The 17,471-nt window shown below is 53.0% G+C and overlaps 1 protein-coding gene across 25 annotated transcripts in view; it reads left to right on the forward strand.

The window, feature by feature from the left end:
• The window catches only part of LOC103012669 (protocadherin gamma-C4), a 167,725-nt gene that overhangs the window by 146,905 nt on the left and 3,349 nt on the right, over positions 1-17,471 (forward strand). For 20 of the 25 annotated variants that reach the window (XM_057541578.1, XM_028161838.2, XM_028161841.2 and 17 more), the window contains 2 exons: positions 6,174-6,232; positions 13,674-13,762. In XM_057541578.1, coding sequence (XP_057397561.1) covers positions 6,174-6,232; positions 13,674-13,762 — 148 coding nt within the window. Of the gene's footprint in view, positions 1-632; positions 3,262-6,173; positions 6,233-13,673; positions 13,763-17,471 lie in introns of those variants that run through there. The other 5 variants (XM_057541587.1, XM_028161847.2, XM_028161831.2 and 2 more) reach the window with 5 other exon arrangements.

The following is a 17,471-nucleotide window of genomic DNA, read 5'->3' on the forward strand; positions in this document are numbered from 1 at the left end:
TGCTTGGGTGACCTGGATCAGTCCTAGAAATGTTCCCCCTACCACAAGCTGTGATGCCCATTCCATAGCTCAAGTCTGGGATCTCAGAAAAATTGAATCCTTAAGGCCATCAGCTGACACTGAGATTCCTCAAAGTACTGCTGGAGAGTCCGAGCAAGACTCTAATGGGTCCTAACAAATGTTTTCTCTCAACTTGGCAGCGTTTGGTAGGATGGGGATCCTAGGAGGGGATAACACATGGGCTTTGCCTCCCTGAGGAGGACAAAATTTTGTTGGTTCAAGCAAAGTAGTGGGAGCTTCTGAAGTCATGCAGGAAGTTGCTGGGACAGAACACTGAGAAGTTTTGTACCACTTTGTCTTCCCTGTTGAGCACCATCTGAGCTGCCAAGGGGGCTGAATCAACCTGCAGCATGAAATGAGTGGGGAGGTAGGAGGCTTCTGTGACACAGATTTGCAGCGCCTGTTCCTAAGGTTTCCAGGACTGAGGAGACTTGATAATTGGTTGGGAGCATAGACTTTTGGGCCAATCAGACTCAGAGCCAAGGTGGGGGATCTGCTCTTCCTGCCCGCCTCTCCTCCCCCAGCTCCCCAGCTCCACTCAGATTCGATTCCCCTCCCCCCCCAACCCACCCCCGCCATTTGGTGACTAAGAAGAACTGCTGCAGGCAGACAAACCTCGGAGCAGTTTTTTAAGAGGCTGGAAGGAGACATAAGATATTTCAGCTGCTACATTCCAAGCCCTGGGTCTGCCTTCGAGACAGCACAGCACAGAGTCAGTGCCCAGGAAGGGACTTCTGGGTCATGGGGCCCAAGACACCCCCGCAGCTCGCTGGGAAATGGCAAGTGCTGTGCATGTTGTCCTTGTGCTCCTGGGGCTGGGTGTCTGGGCAGCTTCGTTACTCAGTGGTGGAGGAGTCTGAGCCGGGGACGCTAGTGGGGAACGTTGCTCAGGATCTAGGCTTAAAGTTGACAGATCTGTTGAGCCGCCGGCTGCGGTTGGGCTCTGAGGAGAGTGGGCACTATTTTTCCCTGAGCTTGATGAGTGGAGCTCTGGCAGTGAATCAGAAAATTGACCGAGAGAGCCTGTGTGGAACCAGCACCAGCTGCCTGCTGCCACTACAGGTGGTGACCGAACACCCGCTGGAACTAATCCGTGTAGAGGTAGAAATCCTGGATCTCAATGACAACTCTCCTAGCTTTGCCACCCCTGAGCGAGAGATACGCATCTCAGAATCAGCTGCACTTGGGGCACTGTTCCCACTGGATAGTGCCCAGGATCCAGACGTGGGTACCAATACCGTGAGCTTCTATACTCTGAGCCCCAGTAGCCACTTCTCTCTGAATGTGAAGACCCTAAAAGATGGGAAGCTTTTCCCAGAGCTGGTGCTAGAGCAGCAGCTGGACCGTGAAGCCCAGGCAAGACATCAGCTGGTGCTCACTGCTGTGGATGGGGGTATCCCACCCCGCTCAGGGACCACCCTTATCTCCATCACTGTGCTGGACATAAATGATAATGCTCCAACCTTCCAGTCCTCAGTTCTACGTGTGGGACTCCCAGAGAATGCACCCGTGGGTACCCTGCTGCTCCGCCTCAATGCCACTGATCCAGATGAAGGCACCAATGGCCAACTAGACTATTCTTTTGGAGACCATACATCTGAGGCAGTGCGGAATCTCTTCGGCCTAGACCCTAGCAGTGGAGCAATCTATGTGTTGGGTCCCATAGACTTTGAGGAATCAAGTTTCTATGAAATTCATGCAAGAGCCCGTGACCAGGGACAGCCAGCCATGGAAGGCCACTGTGTGATTCAAGTGGATGTGGGGGATGCAAATGACAACGCCCCAGAGGTACTATTGGCCTCTTTGGTCAACCCTGTCCTGGAGAGCACACCAGTGGGCATAGTAGTGGGATTATTTAATGTGCGGGACCGAGACTCAGGGAAAAATGGTGAAGTGAGCCTTGATATCTCTTCGGGCCTGCCATTTCAGATTAAGCCTTCTGAGAACCACTACTCACTGCTAACCAGCCAGCCTTTGGACCGTGAGGCCACATCCCACTATATCATTGAGCTGCTGGCCCGCGACGCGGGCTCACCTCCCTTGCATGCCCATCTCACCGTCAGGCTCAACATTTCAGATGTAAACGACAATGCACCCTACTTCACCCAGCAGCTCTACACTGCCTACATCCCAGAAAACCGGCCTCCAGGCTCCCTTCTCTGCACCGTGGCTGCCTCTGATCCAGACACTGGGGATAATGCTCGCCTCACCTACTCCATTGTAGGGAATCAGATTCAGGGAGCCCCAGCCTCCTCCTTTGTGTATGTCAACCCTGAGGATGGGCGGGTCTTTGCCCAGCGTACTTTCGACTACGAATTGCTGCAGATGCTGCAGATCGTGGTGGGCGTTCGAGACTCTGGCTCTCCCCCATTGCATGCCAACACATCTCTCCATGTGTTTGTCCTGGATCAGAATGATAATGCCCCAGCCGTGCTGCACCCCAGACCAGGCCGGGATCTCTCAGTCCCCCAGCGTCTCCCTCGCTCTGCCCCTCCTGGCTCCTTCGTCACCAAGGTGACAGCTGTAGATGCTGACGCAGGCCACAATGCCTGGCTCTCCTATTCACTGTTGCCACAGTCCACAGCCCCAGGACTGTTCCTGGTGTCTGCACACACTGGTGAGGTGAGAACAGCCCGGGCCTTACTGGAGGATGACCCTGACACCCAGCAGGTGGTGGTCCTGGTGAGGGACAATGGTGACCCTTCACTCTCCTCTACAGCCACAGTGCTGCTGATTCTGGAGGATAAGGACCCTGAGGAAATGCCCAAATCCAGCGACTTCCTCACACACCCTCCTGAGCGTTCAGACCTTACCCTTTATCTCATTGTGGCTCTTGTGGCCATCAGTCTCTTATCCTTAGTCACCTTCACCTTTCTGTCTGCCAAGTGCCTTCGGGGGCACGCAGACGGGGATGGGGGTGGGGGTGAGTGCTGTGGGCGCCAGGACTCGCCCTCCCGCGAGTTCTATAAGCAGTCCGGCCCCAACCTACAGGTGAGCTCAGACGGCACACTCAAGTACATGGAGGTGACGCTGCGGCCCACAGACTCGCACAGCCATTGCTACAGGACGTGCTTTTCACCAGCCTCGGACGGCAGTGACTTCACTTTTCTAAGGCCCCTCAGCGTCCAGCAGCCCTCAGCTCTGGCGCAGGAGCCTGACGCCTTCCGGTCCCGCTCTAACACGCTGCAGGAGCGGAGCCAGGTGAGGGGCTCGGCGCGACCCCTGGGGGCGGCAATGGAGAAGCCGCCCAGCCACATCAGGGACTTTGAACTTGGCATCCGCTCCTCTGGTGCGGGCTCGGCCCGAATGTCGGGACTGTTTGGACGGATTGTGTGGAACCAGAGGTGTGGCCGAGGCAGGGATGGGGCTCTGAGCCCGGGGAGGTGATGGTGATTGTGGCTGAGGGGGAGAGAGGAAAGGACCGACCCCACATTCAGAAAAGCCTGGGGTCTGGCGATCATTCTGGCGATTTCCGCCGGGTCCGGGGTCCGGGTGGAGGCGATCACAGATCCACGCCTGCAGCCAGCCTCCGAGGCTCCGGTGCGGGCACGCTCCACTGGTCTTGAGGTTTCTTCTTAGGTTTCTCCCCACTCCCTTGACCTGTGACTTCACTGTTATTCCCAACCCTCTTTATTCCCACTTCAAACCAACGCGTCTGTGGACAGAGCAGAAGCGCGCCCGCAGGGCCCGCACGAGCCACGCACCGAGCACGGGCTCGCCGCGCCTCACCCGCGCACGCACACGCCCCCTCGCACTTGGCCTCCCACGTACACCGCCTTTCACTGCCAGCCGCTCGCTGCCAGGTGCACTGGCTGTTCCGGCCCGCTCACAGCTTCCCTCCCACCCTGCTGCTCGCCTCAGAGGTACTGACTGAGCGCGCCCAGGTTGTGGCCGTCCAGGCCCGTGACGACTCTGGAGCCTCCTCCCGCCCCCGCCCGGACCTGGACCGGTCGCCTACTGGCGAGCCAGAGTCGCCCGCACCGTAGCCACTCTGGGCGCTCTAGGCGTGCTGGCGGATCCCTCCGGGCCCGGGGCTCAGAGCGGAGGCCGGCGGTGCCTCCAGCCCAGAAGCCTAGCTCGGGCCGGCCAGGCTGCCCTGTGGCCCAAGGGACGGCGGGGTCCGGTCTGGGACGAGCGAACAGGCCTCTATAGGACAGGCCGCCTGGGCCCTCTGTGGCACTACCGACCTGTCTTCTGGTGGGAAGTGGGACCCCGGAACACCTGGGCTCTGGACGCTAAGACATAGGCTTTTGGCTCCGTCGTCACCACAGTGTGCCCAGCGATCTAGGATCAGGGCTTTGGGAGTGACCAAATTAACTGACACTCTGGCAAGTCTTTCTTTCCCTGGTTGTTGGAAAGCCATGGCCTCTGCCAGAAGCCAGCAGGGTGCTCACATACATGGGGAAACTGTAATGGTAAAAAGCGCACGTTTCTGTAACTCCAGGAGCTTTTATTCAAAATATGTCTGTACCCCATCCTGCCCCTCGAGTCAGAATTATATATTGGAACAACACCCCCATGTGATTCTGATAGCTAATTGAGAGAGCCTTACTGCATACTTCCTCTTAGAACCACAGCGTCTCCTTTGCTCTTCCCCACACTTGTTGGGTAGGTACTAGAATCCTCCCTCTTATAACTGAGTTTCACAGAGCTCAAGTGACTTGCTCAAGTTCACAGGGTAAGTGGTCGAAAAAGATCTAATCCAGGTCTGTCTAACTCCAGAATTTGTGCTTTCAATCACTTGGTACTTGTAAAACTGGAGAACAGGAGGGACGGTTTGTGTCTGCCGGGATGAGGCAAAGGGGGGCATTCTTTCCCTTTTAGAGCCTAACACGTGAAGAAAAGTCTACTGGGGCTCCTTATTCCTGAGCAGCCCTAATTGAACAAACCTGGACCCGCTGTCCTTATGTAGGTTGTGAGTTGGCCTAGTTCCTGTCCTCCAATCTGTCATGGTTCCTGCATCTCCATGTAGATTCTGCTGTGTCTAAGAATGTAGTAACTGAGAGCTGGACATCCCTGTGCCCTTCCCCATGGCAGCTCCAGAATGGTGATTGTAACTCCTATTGTACCTGGGATGCTAAGTTTCTGGGTTCTGCTTACATCACTGCCACCTGTGAGACTTAGAGTGAGTCATTTGGCAGCCCTGGGTCTTCCTTCTCCCCAGTGTAATCGGAGGTGCTCACACCTCCCTCTCTGCTCCTGGGAGTGAGTGTGAGAATTAATTACCAGAGCACCCCAGAATGGAGAGGAAATGGCTCTAGGAGTGCTCCATGAAGAGTGTGTGATGGGATAATACACCCTCTGGAAAGGCTGGGAGGGTCTTGGAAGTGAAGTGGCTGGCTAGAGTCCCACAGCTTCATCCAGGTGGGAGATGGCTACAGATCTGCCCCTTGGGAGCCCTGGAGATTGAGTTGGCTCTCCTTGGAGCCTGTGGGAGCTTGATCTCTGCCGGGCTCCATCCCAGCAGTTCTCTCTGTCCCAGACAGAGCTGCCTTGTTCTCTCCTCCTTAGTCAAAGCCATTGTCTGGCACAGAGTTCTGGAGGTGGGAGGTGTCCTGGGGCTTGGATGCCCTGGCATCCAAAGGCCCAGTCTGGCATGACTCCTAAATTAATAATGTATTTAGCTGTGGGAAGGGATCCTTGAGAGCCAAGGGTCTGAAGGAGGTGTCCTTCTGAATGTGTAAAGGCACAACCTGGCATGAAAAGGGTTACCCAGAGCAGCAGCCATCTTGCCGCAGAGGATGCTTTGTTCCCAGCTGAGGAGCTGAATGAAATTCTTTCTAGGGCTGGTGGAATTCTCATCTCAAAACTTCCTCTGCCACTTTTGGGGGCCTTCTCTGCACCCCTCCCCCCGGTTCCACAGAAGATGCTTTCAGCCCTTGAACCTCTGCTCAGAAGTTCTGAGTCTGGGGGCAGGGAGGAAGGGGCCGGTTCCTTAGGAAAGGAATCTGGGTTTGCTCACTGTGGTCAGATCACTGTGGTTTTATCTCTTTGTCTCTGTTACCTCAGACCTCTGAGACCTGAGGTGTATTTTGTCTTTGAAAATGAGCCTACCTCGCCCTCATCTTACCCCATTTGGGTACTCAGCCCCTTTCCCTCTGTTTTCTCCGCAGCAAGCCCCGCCCAACACGGACTGGCGTTTCTCTCAGGCCCAGAGACCCGGCACCAGCGGGTAGGTGATTGCCTCGCCAGCCCACCCTCTTCTCTGCGACATTTTTCTCGGGGATGACGTGGGAGGAGATGGGGGGAGGGCTCGGCATTTGCTACAAATGGCTTCCTCCCTCAGTTGCAGATTTCAGGGAGGTTTTGGTGTGTTGGGGGCTGGTGCACAAACCCCAGAAAGGAGAGGCTCCTACTCGGGCTATTTTGGAAACACACAATTCACACACTCATGCCTTCCCTTTGCCCCACCACACAAACCGTTTCCTGTATCTTGGGGGCTCCGTGGGAGCAAAGGATGGTCTCAAGGTGGTCTCTGGGTAGAGAGGAAGCTTCTTATACCTATCCACCGGCTCCATCCCCCTGCTCCAGATTTGGCTGGCCTCCATCCCGACTGGGGTTCAGGCCGAGGAATCTGGGACAGGAGGAGGAGAGGAGCAGCTGTCAGCAGCCAGAACCTCCTCCAGAGCCGGCAGGAGAGAGCCGAGGCTGAGGAGGGAGGTCAGGCCGCTGGAGGTGGGGCTGGGGACGGAGAGCCGCCCCGCCCCGCCCCGCCCCGGAGGGTCCTGCCTTCTCTGCCTGCAGGCCCTTTGTCCCTGACACTCTCTCACCGTCCTCGGCTCAGTCTCTCTGTTAGTTTGCAATCTCTGCCTCTCCCTCTCTTTCTCGTCTCGATCTCAGTTTCTGTCTTTATTGCTGTATCTTGGTCCCTACCATTTGTGTCTACTTGCACTGATCTGTGCCTCTTGCTGCGCCTGCTATGGCTAGGTGCTCAATAAATGTGGAATCAATGAATAAACGTGACTCCGCCTTAGTCTCAGTCTCCGTTTCTCCTTTTCCCTCTGTCTCTGCTTCCCTGTCTCTGTCCTTGACCTCTCTTCTGTCTCTCCTTCTTTCATCATTTCCTAGTGTCCTGGTGTTCTTCTGTCTCCAGTCTCTTTCTCTCCCTCTCACTGTTTCTCCTTTCTTCTCTGCTCTCAACCTCTCTGTGTCTCCTTTGTCTTTGTCTCTGTCTCTCTCTTTCTCTCTGTGTATCTCTCTAAGTCTCTTGTCTGTCTCTTTTTGCCTTAATGGGTCTCTTTCTCTGTTGCTCTTTCTTTATCTCTCTCTCTCTCTCTCTTTTATACTGTCTTTTACTCTGTGTCCCTCTCTCTGTCTCTCATTTCTTAAAACTTGTGGGCAAGCCAGCACACACATGCCCGCCCCCCAGGCTCTCTCCCTCCCCAGCCCCTCACAACACAGAGCCTTTGATCTCTGCTCTCCACCATACACCCTCCCATCCAGGCTGCCCCAGCTGCTCAGATCAATCTGGTATGAATTCCTGCTAAGACGGGAACTCCCTGGGGCGGGCAGGCGGGCGGGGGTGGGGTGGAGGGGAGGAGGACTTCAGCAAAAGACCTGCAGTTGGTCTGAGGGGAGTGGGCTAGGCTCTGGGCCAGGCCTCCCTGTTAGAAGTCGGGGAGCCTGGTGGAGTCCAAGAAGCCCAGCAGACAGAGGGAGGGCAGAGCTTGGGCTGCCTTCCCCACCTCCTCGCTGGTTGGACACTTGCTGCCCACATTTCCCCAGATGCTGAGCCCTCACTGCCACAAGAACCCAGGACAGCTTGGTGTACGGTGGAGACTCCAGCTCCCGGGCATGTGAGTCCTGCCTCTGGTATCGAGGTCGCAAGGCAGTTAGTTCCTAGCAGGCCCCTAGAAGGCAGCAAACCAGATGGCTTGGACTGCCCTTGCCCCTCCCTTGACCCCAGCTTTCTCCTTTCTCCCTGCTGGTCTTGCCAGCCTTCCCACAAGTTTATCTGTTAGGTCATTCATGTATTCGTTCATGTATTTATTCATTCAACAAATATTCATTGAGCATATACTATGAGCCAGGCCCTGTGCTAAACATTGGCCTGTAAGAGTGAACAAGCAGACACGATCCTTGTACTCATAGGCTGCCATGCCAGCAGGGAAGACAGAAAATTGGCAAAAAATCACACTAAAAAAATTTCTAGTTACAAATCATAGCAAGTTCTGGGAGGAGGGTCATGTGAGTGTAATGGGGGCGGGGGATAGAGAAGACCTCCAGGAGGAAGTGCCACTTGAGCTGAGGTGATGAGAAGTACAGGGCAATTCGTGTTCCCTTTACCCACCGCCACCCCAGGCCATATACTGGCCCTGAAGCAGAATTCACTGCTGAACTTGAGAGCCCCGCCAATTGACTCTTTTTTTTTAAAATAATTTTTATTGGAGTATAGTTGATTTACAATATTGTGTTAGTTTCAGGTGCACAGCAAAGTGAATCAGTTACACATATTCACATATCCATTCTTTTTTAGATTCTTTTCCCATATAGGTCATTACAGAGTATTGAGTAGAGTTCCCTGTGCTATACAGTAGGTCCTTATTAGCTGTTTGACTCTTACGTGCCTTCTGGATTGGCCGCCTTGCCCCTGCCTCAAGTCCCTTTTCATCAAATGAGAGACTTGGTGGCCTAAAGTACATGAGGGAGCTCTTGGGGAGATGGAGGAGAAGGTGCAGGAGCTCTCCCTTCCTTAGTTAACTTGAGGGGGGATGGAACAAACATTTATGATTCAGCTGCACAGGGGCCCAGATGAAATCAGATGAAATTAGGGGCCCAGTCCAGCAACTATAACTTCCCCCTTTCATTCATTCAATAAATAGTTAATAAGCACCTACCGTAGGCCAGGTAGTATTCTAGGTGTAGGAGATATAAGATAGACATAACCTCTGCCTTAGGGAGTTTACAGTGTGTTGAGGGAGACAGATATTAACCAAATAATTACTCAAAAAAATTGTAAGATTACAGCTACCCTAAGTGCTATGAAGAGCAGTTCCTGGTGGTGAGAGTATAAAATAGGGATTTGACCTGGTCAGGGAGCAGGAGGACATCCAGGAGGAAATGAGGTTGTGGATTAACCGGCTGAAGGAAAGAGGGAAGAGCATTCCAGGTGGAGGGAAGAGCATTTGCAAAGGCCCTGTGGTGAGGCCTCTCAGGGTCAGCAGAATGATGCAGGTTTTCTTTGCTGCCATTCTGATGAGTCAATGGGAGTGAGAAGATGAAGAGGGGAGATTTCTCTTATGCAGTCTAACCCTGGTTCTGGCTCCCCACTGCTTCTCTGGCCCATCTTGGCTACTGGGACACCAGGTTCAGAGCAGGGCTAGTGTCGAGTTCTTCAGTAAACCTGGTTCAAGTTCAAGCCAGCACTCTGTCACATTGCCTAGACAAAAGGAAGTCTTCTGAAGTCCCTGCCTGCCAGGTGCTCCTCCTCCCCACCGCTACCCCTGCTCAGGTTGTCCTTGTGGCTTCTCATCCCAACAGCTGTTGTCTCAAGCCCTGAGCCCAGCAAGCCAGTTCTCCTTTCTCAGGCTGTACCCCAGGCCCTGCCCTGCGGCTGTTCCCAGCCTCTGCCCAGAGGAGGGTCTCCATTTCGCTTCCCCTGGTCCCCACACTGTTCTCCTTGGATGGCTCCACACTGCCATTTCCCCTTCCATTCCACCTCCCCTGAGAGACACTATCCCTGCTTTCCCTCAGTTTGGGCAGTCATTCAACAATCAAATAGCATCTTTTTTTTTCTGCTTATAAAATAATCCATGCTCATTATAGAAACATGAGAAATAGAGAAAACAGTTTAAAAGAAAAAGCACTCATAATTTTACAACCCAGCCTCTGGGACTGCCCTTCACACACACACACACACAGCACACTAGAATACAAACTTCTTAGGGCAAGAATCATATCACCTCTTAAATCCTAGGGCCTGTCACAGGCACTGGCACATAGTGGGTACACGTTGTAGTTCTGCCTGTTGCCAGCTGTGTGATTTTGGGAAAGTCTCTCAACCTCTCTGAGCCCCAGTTTCATCTGCTGAGAAATAGGGATAATAACACTTATCTGTAGGTGGTTCTGAGACTGAAATAGACAATATGTATATAATTTAGTCAGCCCACTACCCAGAAATAAGAAGCTCTGAGTAAATGGTTCCAAAAGAAGTCTGCCTCTCTACTCATCTCCTGCCCACGTGCTTGGCCTCCAGCCTTCAATCATTTCCCAAGAATCCTTTCCGCCATCCTTTCCGCCCAGCCCATCATGGTTCCAGGCCCACCCTTCCACTCACCTTTATTCCCTCAACACCATCACCCACCACCACAGGGTATCCTAACCTGATGTCTGACCCTGTTGTCTACCCCACAGCCCCAAAGCTCTTCTCCCTGCTGCTCACCCCCCCCTACCTGCTCTCCCCACTCTTTCCCCATTAGGCCCTTCACCTCGGCCTGAGGCCACCTGCCTCAGCCCTGCGCCCCCAGGCAGGCCCAGAGAGAGCTCAGTGTGCCTGCGAGTAAGGACTCCTGGATTTTCATGGAGACAGAGGAGGCTGAGGCTCATCACTGGGCCCCCCGTCCTCCCAGAGGCGCCCCCAACCCTCCGTCTTCTCATAGGAGCAACCATGACCTTTAAATACTTAAATCCGATCATGACAACCCCCCTTTTATACACTTCAGTGGCTTCCCAGAGCTCTTAGGATGAGACCAAAATCTTCAGTGTACACTCTGCAGCCCCAGGCCCTGGCACCACCGCGCCTTATGGCAGCCACACTGGTTTTCTCCTAGTGGTTTGAACTCACCAAGCTCCTCCCAGCCTCAGAGCCTGGGGCGTATTGCTCCCTCTGCTTGGAAAGCTTTCACAACACCACCCTTCTCCTAGTTAACTTTAATTTTACCCCTCAGTTTTTTAGTTTGAAATGTTTCAAACCTCTCAAAGTTGAAAGAATCATATGATGAACATCCAAATACTCTTTTAAACCTAGATTCATCACTCGTTACTATTTTGCACATTTACTTTCTCCTCTCTCTCTGTCTCTTAACATGCACACACACACACACACCCCCCCCCCACCCCACACACTTTTTTTCTGAACCATTTGAGAGTTGCAGACATCATAACATTTGAAATACTTCAGTATCTCTCTCCTGATAACAATAACATTCTCATACATCACCACAAAAGAATGATCACATTTGAAGAATTTAACATTAATGCAATAATATACAGTCTACTAGCAGATTTTCATAAATGTTCCCCAAATGTCCTTTCAACCTGTATTTTTTTTCTTTTAACTCCAGAATTCAATCAAGGAATACGAATTGCATTTGCTTGCTACCTCTCTTTCATCTCCTTTAATCTAAAACAGCCTCCTTACCTTTTGGAGGGTTGTTTTTTTTAAGACATAGACATGTCTTAAAGAGTCCAGGCCAGTTGTCTTTCAAAATGTCCCACAGTCTGGATTTGCTGATCATTTTCTCATGGTGAGATCAGGTTACAGAGTCTGATAAGAATACTGCGTGGGTGACATTGTACACTTTCTGCTGGGAATCATTTCCTGTCAGTTTGTCCCATTGTCAGTGATGCTCAGTTTGTTCCCTGGGTTAAAGTGGTATCCCCAGATCTCTCTGTTACAAAGATATTTTTAAATATTGGTGATTAATAAGTAATCTGTGGGTGATATTTGAGACTCTGCAGCAACCTTTCGCTGCTTTTAGTATTTTAGTATTCACTGATGATCCTTGCCTGAATCGGTTTTTACATCAGCAGTTATACAGTGTTGATTTTCTATCACTCCTCCTACGTTTGTTTGGCTGGCATTCTCCTGCAGGTCACCTGAATAGCCTCTTCAGATTTAAATTCCCTGTCTTTTCCTTGAGGAAGCCTGGACTGACTGGCTCCCTAACCCCAACTAGGTCAGAACTCTCCTTTACCCCTGCTCTTTGCCTCCATGGCACTTGCTTGTCACAATTACAGTTCAGTTATTGTGTAATTATTTAATATCTGCCTCTCAATGGAGATCGAGCATCGTGAAGTCAGACTATTTCAGTCATGTTCACAGCTACAAACCCAGCACCTAGTCCTGTGTCTGGCACACAGTAGTTGCTCAATAAATATTGATTGAATAAATGAACCCAGAATCCCAGCTCTTCCCATTCTGTGGAGGGAGAAATGACATGCCTGCTTTCTCCTCCAACCCTAACTCTACATTTGCCGTGACAGTGTAGAGGGCACCACACAGCAGCTGGTCTGAGCCTTAGACTGAGTCCACCTGCCTGGGGATGAGAATTCCAGATCAGGGGAAACCATAAGCAGGGACAGACCTTGGAAAACGTGTAAAGCAGCTCTTGACTGTGCTCAGCCACGGTGACAAAATACACACACAGACACACACACGCTCTTTCATGCCTTCAAGGCCTTCCCTGCAGCCCCTCCCCTGGTGCCAAACCCTTCTTACCTCATAGTGAGCCTAACTTTCTGGGCAGGGCTTTCCCCATTCATTCAGGCAACAAACATTTATTGAGGAACTTTAGTGTTCCAGGTAGTGCAAAGGTCGACTAATAGACCGTGTGTGTCAGGCTGCTTCCCCTTCCCCTCAAAAATGGAAATCATTTGATCCCTGAAAATTCCCCCCCAAAGCATGGAAATCGTTACTATGGGAAAAATCCAAGTTGGGCTAGCATTCCTTAGAGCTCTTGTACAGGTTAACATTTTTAACAATTAGGAATCACCTCGTGCTTTTCTCAATGCTTAGAGCATCTAAAGCTCTTCACTAGGTGCTTCAGTAGAAAACGGGCACAGTCCTGGTCCCAGAGCTCAAGGAGCTGGGTCTGGGGGTGGGGACAGCGGCAGTCACAGTGGGACTTGAGCCGCCGCCCGCAGGGCAGACAGTGGGGGTGGGAGCACAGTGGAGACACCTGGCCCAGCCTGGGTGGCCTTAGGGGTCCCCTCTGGCAACCTATTCACGTTACCAAGGCAGAGGTAGGGAACTTGCATTCTAGGGAATGGTATCTGCCCAAGACGTGCTGCAAGAGAGAGTTTGAGGAATTAGGGAAAGCGCCTCAGAAAAGGTTTCTGATAGAATGTTTGAGAGCGAGGTTGGGGGTGTTCTTGTGAAATAGGAGGGGCTGGTCCTTGTGTGCCTGTGGATTTTATCCTGAGGGCTCAGCGAGCCACTGAAGTGATCAGACTTGAGTTTTAGAAACCTCTCTCCCTGTCTCGTGGGGCCCCCAACCTCTCCCCCTAGGTTCTCTCTAGGTTCTCACACCTTTCTCAAGTTCTGGTACATTCTCTCCTGTTTCCCACCCTCACTGTCCTCGGGAGAGGGTCTGCTCTCCCTCACTGTGAGCCACTGCTCCCTCAAGGCGGGGCAAGCTTCAGTGCATCCTGCCCTCTCCCTCGAAGGGCCATGGTGTCTGAAACAGTAGAAAGCTGGTTTGGGGGACTGGCAAGTGGGGAGGGGGGTCTGGCTTCTGAAGGATTGTATAAACCGCCTCCTACCTTGCTGCAAGGGAGCAGGTCTTGGGCATGGGCTGGGGATAGGCGCTGGATGTGGGAGCCCTGGGAGAGGACAGGAGGGGCATGAGCTGGTGGCTTCGGAGACCGTGCTCACCATCCCACTCTCTCCGCAGATCCCAAAATGGCGATGAAACCGGCACCTGGCCCAACAACCAGTTTGACACAGAGATGCTGCAAGCCATGATCTTGGCCTCCGCCAGTGGTAAGTTGTGCCAGCATGTGTGGGATGGGAGACCTGGGGTTCTGGGGTGCATCCCACAGCACCGTGCCCTGAGACCGGCTTTCCACCTATGTGGTTCCTCTGGACCTTTCAGCCGAGCTGAGGCAGCCCATAATTCCAGGATATAAAGCCGGGTTAGGGAATAGCTGAGGGATGGGGGGGGTCCTGGGATGCCCAGAGGGAAATGAACAGGGAAAGATCCTTGCAGGAGAAGTAGGGAGTAGTGGTTAAAAGTCTAGCCTTAGGAACAACTATAGATCAGGTCCTAGCTCTGCCGCTAACTACCTTTGTGACTTTGATCAGTTGGCTTAATCTCTCTAAACCTCAGTTTCCTCAGCCAAGAAAATGGGGACAGCGACCTCAAAGGATTGTTGTAAGGATTCAGTGAGATGATACCGTAAAGCACATAGTACTGGGCCTGGCACATACATGCCCTCAGTCCATGGAAGTGGGTGTGGGTACTCCCAGCAGGGAGCACACACTCTGGACATGAGTGTCCAGAGCACACACCCTCTTGTTTGGTTGTCCCCACTTGCAGAGCAGGATTTTGGTTTTCCCACAAGGCTAACAAAGAACTTCAACAATAGAGATTCAGGTGATGGTTTTCATCCCTGAAGAGTAAGAAGAGTCCTGAGCCGGTGGGGATGGAGGGGGGCGGAATAATATCATTAGTACTTAAGAGCACAGGCTTTGGAGGCAGGCCAGCCTGGATTCAAACCCTGGTGCCACCACTAAGCTGTGAGTCATCAGGCAAGTGACCACTAAGCTGTGAGTCATCAGGCAAGTGACTAAGCCCCTCTGGGCTGAAGTTTCACTGACTACAAAATCCGTATGATAATAACAGATCTCACTGTGGTGTCGTGAGGGCAGAATGTAAGGCCTCAGCATAGGATTGGCAGAGAGGAAGGGCATGATATGCAATGGCGAAAATTGATTAATGATTATCTTTTTTGACCCCTGGTGGGATAGAAGGTGGAATTAGAATAACGCCTGCTAATAAGGACTAGCTTCTAGAGCAGCCAGTCCTGGGCTTATATGGAAGCCGGCAGTGGCCTTACATAGTGAACCGAGAGCCCAGCTGTCCAGCATGTCTGGAGGCCTGGTGGGTAGAGAACCAGGTAAAGTCAGAACTGTAATCACTATAGTTGTGCCTGTGTGCTGCCCCAGCACATGCTAGGCAAACGTGATGGGCCACATGTCAGTGGATCCTCTCACCAGCTCTGCAAGGCAGGTCTAATTCCTTCCATTTGACAGATGAGGGAACCAAGAAGTCGCTTGCTCCAAGGCCCCCATTTTGAGTTGCAGACTGGCAATTCTAACCCAGCCCGACTCCTACGTTCATGCCCTTTGTACACCAGTGACCGTGTCTGCCTTTCCATCCAGCCTCAGTTTCCCTTTTAGCTGAGTAAGTTTAGGGGCTGAACTTCTCTTAATGCTGCATTATTCTCCCAGATTAGGGTTCCAGATAAAATACAGGATGACCCGTTAATTGTAACTTCAGATAAACAACAAGTCATATTTTAGCATAAGTAGGTCCCAAATGTTAGGACTGGGACATACTATACTAGAAAAAAATTACATGAAATTCAGATTTAATTGGGCACCCTTTAGTTTTATTTGTTAAATCTGGCAAGCCTTCCCCGGATGTCTGTGAGGCCCAGTGGGGCGAGGCCATGGGTGGTGAAGAGGAAGGGAGAAGGGGCGGGGGGCCAGCCTTCTGGGACAGAGCTGACCCCGGTTCGGGGTGGGAGTGGGAGCGCTGCTGTAGCTCTAGAGAGGCCAGATACTGAGGATGAAAGAGGCAGGTGGCTGGGTCTGAAGAGATGCCAAGTTGGGTTCTTGAGGGAAGTAAACAGACGTGACAGTAAGGTATATTTAGCTGTTGTGGCTTTGAGCCCTAAGGCCAGGAAGCAGACTTTTAAGCCTAAATCCAGATTTTAAAAACAGAAATGGAGTCAGTATTTATAGCCCCAGAGCCTCCCAGAAGGTCCCCGGGTCTCCGCAGTCTGGCTTCCCTGTCAGGGCTCCACCCCTCTGGCCCACACAAGGCCCGACCCCGACCCGAGTGTCAGCTGGGGGGATGGACCTTGGGGGTGGAGGTGGCAGGGTCAGGCCCTACTCTCACTTTCACACCCGCTTCCTGGCCCTGGAGCCAGAGAGGTTCCTGGAGTCCAGCCCAGCCAGGCCTGTGGGCTGCTGAGGAGGAGTAAGTAAGCGGGAGAGTAAGTATACTTGGGAGGCTTTTTAAATAAACCTTTGAGGGGAAGGTGTGCTCTCAAGGAGGCTGCAGCCTGTGGCTCAGCTGGCCCTGGCTGAGTCTCACCAGGCCTCCTGGACTGCTTGGCGTTGCCGCCCTCAGCCCCGGGATGGCGAGGGCAGGGCGGGAGGAGCGAGCAGGATGGGGCTGGGAGGTGCTTCCCTGAGGAGAGAGGCTGGCAGCGCTCTCACCTCCTGCAGGCCAGAGGATGCCCAGGTTCTTTCCTGCTGCTCTTCAAAATCTGTTTCTCCTCGGACTCAGGGAAGATCCTGGTTCCTGCCCAGTGTAGGTCTTGCAGGGTTAGAAGGGGGGCGGGGCCATTGGAGACTTGATTCCACAGAAGGTCAGAGCCTTCACTCCAACTGAGGTCGGGGTCAGGCAGGGCCTCGGTCAGGGTCACAGGGCTGGCTCCTTCGTGGCAGAGCTGACCGGATGGAACTCAAGTGCAGCCCGTTTCTGTTACACTCTGGGTTTCCCCATCTTCCTCCCTCCTGGTCCAGCCCAGCTTCACTGCATCCCACAGGGCCCAGGTTAACATCAGGTCTGGGCTTCTGGGGAGGAGGTGGCAGGGCTGGCTTTGTCATTTTCATCTGCTCGCGTGCTCCTTAGAGATCGTGGGTGCATGTAGGATGTGGGTGGGCCTGGCTTCCAGTTACCCAGTCAAGCCTATTTCCTAGCTTTCTGCTTCTGCCTCCCTTCTCCCTGTTTCTTCCCATTTCTTCCCCTTTCTCTCTCCCTCTTGTCTGTCTCTCTCCCTCTTGTCTGTCTCTCTCTGGCGCCTCTGACAGTCTCCCCTCGACCCCTAAATCTCTCTGGAACCCTGGCTCTTGAAGCCGGATCTGGGCCCCCTCCCCCATTGCTTCCATGGCCGGGGGCGGGGTGGGGGTGGAAGAGGAAGGAGCAGCGCGGTCGAGGACCCGCTCCCTCCTGGAGTTAATTAGGGAAAACGGAGGAAACATCCTTGCAATGAAAGGGCTGGGGGAGGGGCGCAGCGTGAGGAAGGAGAGGAGGAAGTGGGCGCTGCTCCCTCCCACCCAACCTACTTCCCCGCCCCCTGAAGGTCCTTGGATGACGGAGATTTGGGGCTTGAAATGGAGGCTGTGGAAACCTGAGCGCTGGAGTGAGGAGGCGGAAAGGCCGGGGGCTCATCTCTCCTCGGCTTTCTCTCATGCCCCTCCCCCTCTGGTGCTGTTCTTTGAAACTATTTCCTGTCTGTTTCTCAATCCCTGGTTGGTGTCCCAGGATTACTCAGCCTCTCCGGCTTTAGTCACCCTCTCTACCCACTCCCAGGGTCTGGGGTGAGGGTGGAGGGAGGCCAGGGTGGGGGGAACCTCTTCTGCTGGACGGGGGCTGGGCTGGGGTGGGCACTCCTGGGGCTTTAACTCTCCAACTGCGGGAGGACTCCAGCAAGAGGCTTCATGAGCTCTGCCAGAG

This window comes from Balaenoptera acutorostrata, chromosome 2 (genome assembly GCF_949987535.1).
Source record: "Balaenoptera acutorostrata chromosome 2, mBalAcu1.1, whole genome shotgun sequence".
NCBI classification, from domain to species: domain Eukaryota; kingdom Metazoa; phylum Chordata; class Mammalia; order Artiodactyla; family Balaenopteridae; genus Balaenoptera; species Balaenoptera acutorostrata.